This window comes from Plecotus auritus (genome assembly GCF_963455305.1).
Source record: "Plecotus auritus genome assembly, chromosome: 12".
Classification (NCBI taxonomy): Eukaryota; Metazoa; Chordata; class Mammalia; order Chiroptera; family Vespertilionidae; genus Plecotus; species Plecotus auritus.
Genome location: NC_137778.1, coordinates 5,578,947 through 5,590,387, shown reverse-complemented (window position 1 = coordinate 5,590,387; position 11,441 = coordinate 5,578,947). Strand labels below are relative to the sequence as shown.

Here is an 11,441-nt window from a genome sequence, read left to right as displayed (position 1 = left end):
CAGACTGGGCTTTAAATCTAAATTCTACGGCTTAAAACTTGTTTGACCTTGAACAGATTTGACTTCTCTAAGTCTTGGCTTTCTTATCTTTAAACTTACTAGGGTTGTGAGGCCTAAGTGAGATAATTTAAGTGAGCATATGGTAAGTCTTCATAAATGGTCACTATTGTTACAAAAATATTTTATTATTAAATAACCTACCTACCGTGTGTTGTGAAGATAGAACGAGAGGTGTAGTAAAGCCCCAGGCCATGCTCCTGACTCCCCTTCCTCCACAGACCCTGAAGATCTGTTTCTTCTGTATGCTATTGTCTCCTCCTCCTAACCCCTACCCTGCGCCTCATCCCCTTTAAAATAAGCCCTCATGCCGAAACCGGTTTGGCTCAGTGGATAGAGCATCGGCCTGCGGACTGAAAGGTCCCGGGTTCGATTCCGGTCAAGGGCATGTACCTTGGTTGCAGGCACATCCCCAGTGAGACGTGTGCAGGAGGCAGCTGATCGATGTTTCTCTCTCATCGATGTTTCTAGCTCTCTATCCCTCTCCCTTCCTCTCTGTGAAATATCAATAAAATATATTAAAAAAAAAATAAGCCCTCATGCCCACGAAGGTGATAAGTAGCTAATTAACTTAGGTTGTAATGGTAGAAATCAAATCATTTTATTTCCTTAGGCACCCAAAGTTCTTGTCTTACCCTCAAGGGACATTTGCACCTCAGCAATGGCCTAGAGACTGTCCCTGCCTCTGTTACCTGACCTGAGAAAGGTAGCATCTGGCCTACTAGGCAGGGACAACTATTCTGTGACAAACTGGTGAGTTATCTTGTGGCATTAGGAGTCCACGGTGGCCATCAATGTACTTCATATAGGCAATAGCTTTATCAGCCTGTATGGAACATACTGTTTATGGGGCTGGGACGGAGGCCATGGTTATGACAGATTTCCCCTTTTTATCTCAGCCAACCCCCAAAGAGAGAAGGATTTCCTTGAGGACTGGCTCATCTAATCCTTTTTTTTTTTTTTAATTTAACTTTTTAAAAAAATATATTTTATTGATTTTTTATAGAGAGGAAGGGAGAGGGATAGAGAGTTAGAAACATCAATGAGAGAGAAACATCGATCAGCTGCCTCCTGCACACTCCCCACTGGGGATGTGCCCACAACCAAGGTACATGCCCTTGCCCAGAATCGAACCTGGGACCTTTCAGTCTGCAGGCCAACGCTCTATCCACTGAGCCAAACCGGTTTCGGCTAATTCTTTCTTTTAAATATATGTTTTTATTGATTTCTTAGAGAGAGAGGAAGGAAGAGGAATAGAGAGATAAAAACATTCGTGAAAGTGAAAGAAACATCATCTCTTGGCTGCCTCCTGCACATCCCCTACTGGGGATCAAGCCCCAAACCCAGGAATGTGCCCTGATGGGGAATCAAACCAGTGACCTCTTGGTACATGGGTCAATGCTCAACCACTGAGCCACACAGCCCTAGCTCATCTAATTCTTTTTTCATACTATTAAAAGAGCACTTTTGGTATTCTTATCCATCTAGAGATCCCTCTCTCTCAGTTCCAGAATGGGACTTACTTTTTTCTTTTTTTCTTAGAATGGGGCTTTCTCTAACTCTAACCTATCTTCTATATATATAAAAGCCTAATATGCAAAGTGTCCCCTCAGGAGTTCGACCCATTGACAGTTCGATTGCTTGCTATGACGTGCACTGACCACCAGGGGGCGGTGCGGAATGAAGGAAGGCCCCAGCAGCAGCCGGCAGCCAGGGAAGGGAGGCCCCAGCTGACAGCCACTAGGGACCCTACCTGTGCACTATTTGGTGCACTGGGCCTCTAGTTCTTCAATAAGCCTATTACGTCTTCTTTTGGAGCAGAGCACGTTTGAGAAACAACTGTAGAAACAACAGGCTCTCTTCAGACATGCGTGTTCCTTCTTTTCTCATTGTTGTGCCTTTATTTCTTCGTTCTTTCATTCTCTAATCATTAGACATGAAGCACCTAATGTGCACCAGGCAATGAGAATAATACAGAATACAACTGCTACCATCAAAGAACCCAGTCTAATAGGGAAAACAGATATGTAAACAAATACAAATACCGAGAGGTGGTTGCTACGTGACATAGCAGAATTAGAATTGCATCTCACACAGTTTGGCACAGTGTGTGTGTGTGTTCAGGGGGTGGTGGTGGCAGGGTTATAAGGGAAAACTTTACAGAAAAAAAAAATTAGCTTGAGGGACCACCAAGTGTGAGAGGAGGCGTCCAGGGAGGAGCAGTCACCAGTTGGGAAGGAAGTGCAGTGGTTAGAACACCCTGCGCACTGCTGTGAAAGTAGTGGGAGAGGAGGCTGGAGAAGGCAGGGTGCAGCTCCTAGAAGCCTTCTAAGACGCTGCGCTGTGACCTTTAGGTTCTGTTAGGGTTTGGGTGGGCTAGCTCCGGCCGCAGGGTAGACCAGTTGGCTGGGACTGACTGTTCGAGCCAGAACTGCTGAGTTAGAACTTAAAAAGCACATTTCCCCCCCCCTAAAGAATGCGGAGGAGGGTGGCCTATGCTTAAACAAAAAATCTCTCTTCTCCCTCTGCCCTTTTCTAACTTACAGGTGCTTTTTAGGCGGTTAAACCCGACCCCCTTTTCCTCAAGTTTTGTTCCCCAGGTTTCGGCGAGTCATGCACCATCCACACTACAGTCTCCCCCATTTCCAAACTGTTCCTTCGGATCCTCCTCGCGCCTGGTTTTGGCCGGGGAATGGGGAGGAGGCAGAGGTAACTAGCTGGCCAGAGGTTTCTGGATGTAACGAAAGCGTCCGTAAGGCGACAAGGGTACGAGCAGAGCGCTGGGGGAGAAGCGGGGATGCCCGCCTCCTGCGGCGCTCGGGGGGCGGGGCGTGGCGGGGGCTGGGGGCGGTGCTAGGGCGTGACGGTTGCGGCGGGGCGGGGCTTTGGGCGGTGCTAGGGCTGGCGGTTGTGGCGGGGGCGGGACTTGGGCGGAGCTTCCTCCTGGAGCTGCGGGGGGCGGGGCCGGGGAGGAGTTTTAGCCCAGCCCGCGCGGTTCTGTCTACGGTTAACCGGTCGGAGCCGGGGCGGGTTCGGTTTGGAGGACGGGTTCGGTTTGGAGGGCGGGGGTTGAGACCAAGCCCAGGTCGCCGCCCAAGACTGCAGGCTTTTTGCCTCCGCTGCGGCGGAGGGGGCAGGGCCAGGGGCGGAGTTTTAAGCGCAGCCCGCGGGTCTGGTCTCTGATTGAGCGGGGCGGCCCTGGGGGCGGGACGGCTCTGCTTTTGACAGCTTGCCCTGGCACAGCCGCGACTGAGTTCGGTGGGTTCGGGATCCTGTGGCCCCTTTCTCCGCGCGTCCCCGTCCCCCCGTGGCCCTGGCCCTGGCCCTGGCTCTGGCCATGAAGCGCTTCTTCTCCTGTTCCAGCTCACAGGTGGCGGTAGGTGCCAAAATGTCTGGGAGTATGGGAACGGGGCTAGGGTCTGAGCCCTGTGGTGACAGAAGTCCTGTGTCCCACCCCAGGGCACCATTTGCCTTTTCCCTTTATCGGTCTTTCCAGGTCTTCCTTCCCGCAATGCAGCCCGCCGTTCCTGCCTCCCTCAAGACCCTGTCCCCAGCCTCTGCTAACCTCTGACCTCCCCAAGGTTCTTTCCCTTGGCCCTTTCTTGTTCTCCTGTCACCTACAATCCCAGCTTCTAGTATGTCCCCTGCAGCCCTTGTCCCCTTCTGAAGGCCTGTCCTCTACTTTTGCTCCGTCTCTCAGTTCTGAACCATCCTCAAGCTTCTGTCCTGTCCACAGCCCCAGCTCAGCCCCAAGTCCAGTCCTGTGCTGTCCTCACAGCACTCCCCTCCCATATGGTCCTATTCTTGCTGTTGTCTCTCAGCCCAACAAGTACTCCCAGCCCCGTGCCTTCCCTAGCCCTTCTTCATAGAGCCGTCTCCATCCTTGCACCCATGCCTCTTCCGCTCCCATCCTCTCACCATTCCTGCAGGCTCTGAGACATCATTCCACACCTCTTTCTAATTGGTGCTCCCCACCAGCAGCCTTCTCCTGTTCTCCCCTTCAGCTTCTGCCCCTCTCTGCCCGATGGTTGTTCAACCCCTGTTCCCCTCTTTGCCTGACTCGCCTGCTCTGTGGGTTAATCTTAGTCTGGCCAGCCTAGCAGGCTCTGCCAGAGAAGGCACGGTGCCTGGCTTCTCCACACAGATCCGCAGACGCTGCCTGCAGAATTCACCCTGACCAGGTCACTGCAGTGTCTGGTCATCAGACTGGTTCTCGGGCCAGTCAGGGCCTTCTGCCTGCTTCTCCCCAGAATCTTCCTTCACTCTACACCTTCACCCAGTTGTTTAGGGCTTATACTGCTTCCTTTGACTGAGTCGGGGAACGGTGGCAGCGAGAAGAGAGTGGATTCACTCAGAGTTCCCAGCAGAAGTCACTCTACTCCCCGTGTTCTCCCAGAACAAAACACAGGGAAGAAGATTACAGAAGGTGGTGGCTTAGGAAGTGTACCGTTTCTTCTCTGAAGATCTCTTACAGAGAGACCCCCAATCTGGGGACCACATTCTCTGCGGAGATTGGAATTATGCATTGAGGATGCCAACTACCTGTAGTAATACTGCTTAGCCCAACCTGACTTAGTGATGTCATTCATGAGCAAACGTGAGAAATGTTGAGTGCGCCGGGCATGGGCAGGCCACAGAAGCCTGGAAGCGAGCTGAGGCAACAGCAGGAACTCTGTTGAGGCCTGTCCTTGTCCCGCTTACATTTGCTTCTCACTTTGTTTCTACACATTGACCAACCAATCAAAAGGCATTCACTGAATGACTACTATGGGTACCGGAAACGGAGACTACCCAGACTCTGTGCTAACGCATAATGGTTTTCCTTTTCACATGGACTCTTCCCTGAAAGGCCTCCACGGTGCCCCTCCCTTTCGGGTCTGTGGAGTCTGCATGTGCCTTGGGAATGGGGACACTCTTTCATTCTACCTGATTTTCCAGTCCTTGGTCAGTGCCTCCTTTCCAAGATGCTGGGTGAGCAACGGGCTGCATGTTGGAATTTGGAAGTATTCCTCTGTCCTTCATTCAGCTCTACAAAGTTTAGGCCATGAAGGGTTTCTACCCATTCTAAACTCTTCTTAGTGTAACAAGATTATAGGAAGTAAGTTGGGTGGATTTAGAACTGTCTAACTGGGAGAACACTTTCCTCAGGCGGATGGGATCCCTGAAAGCTTGCTAATAGGCCAGTTTCAGTGGCAAATTGTTTCCTCATAAAACTTCCTCACACCTCTTAAGAGAAATTCCTCCACTCCCCGAGTCTCTAACCACTCTGGACCTGCTTGTCAGAGAAATAAAATAGTGTGACAACCTTCCTGGCCACTCCTAAAGCCTGGCTTCCCAGTCACACCGGATTGGCCCTGCCCATCCACACCCCACCTCTGGGTCCAGAGCCAGAGCCCTTCACTCTCAAATAGAGATAAGGACTGAAAAATCAATGATCATCTTCTTTAAGATTTTTTTATTGATTTTTTAAAAAAAAATTTTGTTATTGATTTCAGAGAGGAAGGGAGAAGGGAGAGAGAAACATTAATGATGAGATGGAATCATCGATCGGCTACCTCCTGCATGCCCCCTACTGGGGATTGAACCTGCAACCCAAGCATGTGCCCTTGACCGGAATTGAACCTGGGACCCTTCAGTCTGCAGGCTGACACTCTATCCCTGTGGTTCTCAACCTTTCTAATGCTGCGACCCTTTAATACAGTTCCTCATGTTGTGGTGACCCCCAACCATAAAATTATTTTTGTTGCTACTTCATAACTGTAATTTTGCTACTGTTATGAATTGTAATGTAAATAACTGTGTTTTCCAATGGTCTTAGGCGACTCTGCTAGCGGTTCTTAGGTTGAGAACCACTGCTGTAGAGCCTAAGACCATCGGAAAACACAGATATTTACATTACGATTCATTAACAGTAGCAAAATTACAGTTATGAAGTAACACCGAAAATAATTTTATGGTTGGGGGTCACCACAACATGAGGAACTGTATTAAAGGGGTCCACTGAGCTAAAACAGCTAGGGCTTATTGATTTTTTTAAAGAGGGAGGGAGGGAGAGAGGGACAGGGAAAGAGAGAAACATCGATGTGAGAGCATCCTCAGCTGCCTTCCTGCATGCCCCCCACTGGGAATGGAGCCCCGAACCGGGAATGGAACCCCAGCTACTCTGGGTGCATGGGATGGCGCTCGAGCAACTGAGCCACACTGACTGGGGCCTGATCATTTAAAACTAATCAAAGTGGACCTGACCGGTTTGGCTCAGTGGTTAGAGTGTCGACCTGTGGACTGAAGGGTCCCAGGTCAAGGGCATGGACCTTGGTTTCGGGCACATCCCCAGAAGGGGGTGTGCAGGAGGCAGCTGATTGATGTTTCTCTCTCATCGATGTTTCTAACTTTCTATCCCTCTCCCTTCCTCTCTGTAAAATATCAATAAAATACATTTTGGGAAAAAAACACACAAAAAACTAATCTAAGTTATCCAGAATATAGGAAATTCAGCAAACAGACAAAAATCAGCTTTTATAATCTTATTTTAGTCCAAGTGGAGGAAGCCTTGGAGGAGAGTGTCTTACATATTAGCTTACTCTGCCTCGCAGCGAGTAGGCCAGAAAATAGCTTAAACAGTTGGGACTGAATCAGTTTAGAGAAATGTCAGTTGCATTTTAAAAATTGAGAGTCAGCTCCTGGTTTCTTCAAGACAGCCTTTCCATTTCCATTCACCTGTCCTACAGCGGTGGCCGCCCTTCCTCTGCTGGTGGTGTGCTGTCTTGGTGGGAAGCTTACAGGCACACAGCCAGAGATAAGAAGTTGCAATTACTTTTACAAAGGCCCCCAATCTTAACTACAGAAATACAAGGCTTATTCTTGTATTTGAATCTGCTGATTAATTTGGTAATTGCTCCCTTGAGGCTGTGATGGTAATCCAGGGCCTCTTTTCCAAGGTGCTGGGTGAGCAATGGACTAGATCTTGGAATTTAGAAGCATATCTCTGTCTTTCTCCACCCTATCTCTGCAGAGGTTTGGTCATGAAGAATTTCCACCTATTCTAAATTCTTCTTAGTATAACAAGATTGTAGGAAGTAAATCCAGTAGATTTAGAACTGTCTAGCTGAAAAGAAAAGTGTCTCCTTTGCTAGGAAACACCATTACCATCTAGACAGCCTAGCTGTTAAGCATAGGCTGATATGAGCAAGATCTCTTCCTTACACTCCCCTGTACAGAGAATTCTGAGCCCAGGAACGTTCAAAATGTGCCCTGTTAATGTAAAAAACCATTGAAACCTGTAAAGAATTTTTGTGAGTTTATTGGAGCCAAACTGTCACCATTGCTGGCAAGCAGAACCTCAATGAATTGAGAGAATGCTCCAGAGAATGGCGGGTTACATCTGTATGGCGGGTTACATTGCAATCAAAGGAAAGGGATGAAGGTGGGTTACATGAAATTTTTGGTGATAGACTAGAAAGGCGGGAGAAAGCACAGCAGGGAAACCCCTGGGATTGGATAAAAAGTAAAAGGATAGGCACATACTTAGGTGGGTGTAGGACAATTAACATAACAATGAAGGAATCTGTGGTATCTGTCCTGGAGCCATGGCACATTAGGTTGTGCCCCAGGGGGGCTCCAGAAAAAGGGAAGTTACAAGTTACCCAGACATTTCAAAGGGTGTGTTATCATAGATGCAAAAGGACAGATAGGCTTAGTTACTGGTAAGGTAAAGGCTGACCTTGTCAGTGAAGATACCGGCCTAGGACGTAACTGCCCACCATAACTGCTTTTAGTTAAAGTTTAATTTCAGACCATCCTTTGTGGTGACTTTATGTCTCCGAGTTTGCAAGACCGCCAAGCAGGCCTTCCCTGAGCTTGTCAGGTCAGCATGTGGCCCCTTCCGTTCACATTCCCCAAAAGGCTAGAAATAGAAAGAATGGGGCTTCAACTAACATTTATTGTGCACCTACTATGTGCCAGACAGCGCTAGGTGCTTTATGTCATTTAGAACCTGATGTTCAGAGAAGTTTTCACATGCCTAAATTCACAAGGATAGGAAGTGTTAGAATCAGGATTTTAAACGGAGGGCTTCCCACTGAGGTAGGTCAGCTGGTAGCAGTGGCTGTGCTGGAGGCCTAGTGCTAGCTGATTTTTCTGAGGGTGACCCAACACCCAAGAGACATTGGGTAAGGTGTTCTTACCTCTCAGTCTGTTGGTATGTGGAGCAATCACTTTGCTTATTTTGTCCTTTGAGAATTAACCTGCTTGGAGACTCTGTGCAGAAAGGTAGCGTCTGAGAGCGGGAGGCTCTGCCCTGGAGGCAGTCTTAGGCTGTTTATTTGGAAATAAGTAAAATGTCTCCCGTCACTGGGAAGTAGTGTGGTCTGGTGGTGAGAACTGGGATTGGACAGCAGGGGCCTCGGTTCTAATCTCAATGTTCCTGCCGTTTTGTGGTGTCTCTGCACAGTTACTTGACCTCAGTGGGCTTTGGTTACGTCTTCTGTCAAATAGATAAAGTAATATCAGCCCTCACCACTTTCCAGGGATGCTGAGCGGCTGGTTCAAATAGCACTTGAAAGGCCTATGAGGATTTACAAGTGTTTACTGGCATCTCACCCCAGAATCCATCTCCCCTGGGCCATTTTACGGTTGGGACATTTAAAATCCTGCCTGTTTTTGATGGATAACTTGACCTAGCTATGTAAACAGTATTTGAAAATGAGTTATTTGGCTTCCATTAGCCCTGTATTTTCCACCTCCTCCCATAGCTTCTTCCTTGTTGAGATTATACCTCATAAAATGCAGTGTGCCGCCACCAACCCCAGTACTTCCTGTTTTGTTACAAGGATGCCATATGCTTGTGTAGCTCTTCACAGTTTACAAAGAGATTTCATACACATTAGTTCATTTAATACCCACAACATGATGAGGCAGTTATTATTTTCCACACTTGATAGATGAGGGAAACGGGTTAGAGGTGTGAAATGGCTTACTCACTCCAGGTCACATAGCTGAGAAAGTAGCTGAACCAGACCTCAAACTTGGGCCTGCTGACAAAGTTCCCCTGCCGCCCTTCTCCGGGTCAAACCAGGCTTTTCTGTGCGTTTTGCCCTGGATGGTTTTACCCAGCTCTCTCCCTCACACCCTGTGATACTTCAATTATTGTGATTACCCCATCACCTGGAGAAAGTCAAGCTGGAATAATAGAACAATGCATGCCCAGGTGTGGCCTTATCTGGGACAGCTGCTCCCTGCCAGGAATAGGGGAAGGAGGGGCGGGAGGAGATGGGGAGAGGCCTCTGCTGCCTCCTGAAACCCAGCGAGAGATCTATATTTGCCTTTTGGCTATTGTTGCCCTGAAAGGGAAGAGCAACTAGGTAATGGGCAAAGATAAGAGATGGGAAAACCGAAACTGCTTCTCCTCCCAGTTTTGGGGCCCAAAGCCGATGGGTAGATAATTGGACTCATGGCTGTGACCTGACGTTAGGAGCCTTGATTTCCCAAACATCTGAAGACAAAAAGCAGAGCAGCATGGGAAGCTGAGAGGCAATGTGAGCCCAGTCAGGAGTGGTCAGTTTGGTTCAGTTCGCTCCCGCAAAACCCCGAGAGCAAAAGGGAAGGGAGTCAGGGCTAGGACTGCTCTGAGGCTGTGCACCCACAACGATAATCACAATGATGATTAAAAAGGCATTTGAAATACTCTGCAACCAGCACTCAAAAGTGATTTTTAATTCAGTAGTCCTAGCCCCTTTTGATCCAGGGCTGGCAATAACCAGAAGTAGTGCTGGGTGGCATATGAACTGGTGATATTTAACTGCTCACCTAACAAGGACTGTGTGATCTGGGCTGAGTGGAACACTGAAAGGCCCTCAGGGATGTTCCTTTCCCCTGGCTTGGCATCTTCCTAACCGTCTCCTTCCTTTCCGTTCATCCTCACCCGAGGATATTTTCCCATTGATTTTTAGAGAGAGTGGAAGAGAGAGGGAAAGACAGAGAGAAACATCCATGTGAGAGAAACACATCCATTGGTTGCCTCCTGCATGAGCCCCGACTAGGGCCCCGTCTGGGGAGGAGCCTGCAACCAAGGTCTGTGCCCTTGACCGGAATCAAAACCGGGACCCTTTGGTCTACAGGCCGATGCTCTACCTCTTAGCATATTGGCTAGGGCTGTCTCCTTCCTTTCTCCACTCCACCCTCACCAAAACCGCAATCTGTGGCTCTGCACCAGGTGGAGAGATGGAACCGCCGTGATCAGAAGCTGCTGGAGGCAGTGCAGCGGGGGGACGTGGGGCGCGTGGCTGCCCTGGCCTCCAGGAAGTCTTCCCGACCCACCAAGCTAGACTCCAACGGCCAGTCCCCGTGAGTAAGTCCCCTGGACCCACCTTTGGCATGTGGTTCCCTTTGAAAACTCCAGCCCCAATGTGTCCCAGGACAGGGAATGCCTACAGCTTCAGCACCTTTGTGGTCCTAATAAGTCTTTGCTATGGATCAAGTGCTGCACAAAGTGAGGGAAGAAGATACTGTCTATGAGCTCCATCCACCTCACAACCCAGCTTGACAGACTGACCAAAAAGGACATAAAGCCCATGAAACAAACAGAAAACGGACCCATACAGTGCACAGAGTATTTCTGCACTGCACAGAGAGGAGGGGGTGTGCTTGGAAAGTTCAGAATGAAGTGGTAGCTGTGAGAGTCACACGGCTAAGAGGAGTGAGTAGGACAAGAGGGATATTGCTCCTATCTCTGCCAAGTCAGCTTCACCTGCCAGCCCTCTGCTCTGGTCTGGCTAAGTCTTCCTGTGACACGTCCAGTCTGGGAAGGGTCCTGGACGCCTCTGCCATAGTCTGAGATTGCTTGGGGCCTATAGCTCTTATTTCTATAATTGCTTCCAGCTTCCTCTCACTCATGACAGTAGGCCATCTAGCCTTCTCTTTCGTAGTAAGTCGGGCCAGGGGAGTTTCCCTCTCTGCTCTTGGGCTTGGCTTTGGGGTTGGAGAGTGTAGGTGTAGCAGGCAGTGATTACTGAGATTATGAAGCTTCTCCATTCCTCATCCCCTGGTCCCTTCATCCTTTTGCAGGTTTCATCTGGCAGCCTCCAAGGGCCTGACAGAGTGTCTGACTATCCTGCTTGCAAATGGGGCTGACATCAACAGCAAGAATGAGGACGGTGAGTCAGACTGGGCCATGCTGCTTGCTTTTCCCTCTACGGCAGCAGTGGGGGCCAGTGCGGGGCCCTGCTGGAGGTCCCCACCACAGCCTCCTGCTTCCTTCCTCATAAAGTCTGGCCAGCATCCTCCAGCGGTTCCCCTCCCTGCAAGCTGGGTATACATTACCCCCCCTCCCACCTCCACCGCGTGTACCAGGCACCTGCGGAACAGGAATTTCTGGCCCCATATGGCTG

The 11,441-nt window shown here is 49.3% G+C and overlaps 1 protein-coding gene across 1 annotated transcript in view; it reads left to right on the top strand.

Moving 5' to 3' along the window:
* The first annotated feature begins 3,316 nt into the window (after window positions 1-3,316).
* Window positions 3,317-11,441, top strand: part of ANKRD35 (ankyrin repeat domain 35) — a 17,946-nt gene continuing 9,821 nt past the window's right edge. The window contains exons 1-3 of the mRNA XM_080647620.1: window positions 3,317-3,433; window positions 10,268-10,398; window positions 11,119-11,254. Of these exons, the coding sequence (XP_080503746.1) occupies window positions 3,395-3,433; window positions 10,268-10,398; window positions 11,119-11,254 (306 nt within the window). The 5' untranslated portion in view covers window positions 3,317-3,394. The remainder of the gene's footprint in view (window positions 3,434-10,267; window positions 10,399-11,118; window positions 11,255-11,441) is intronic.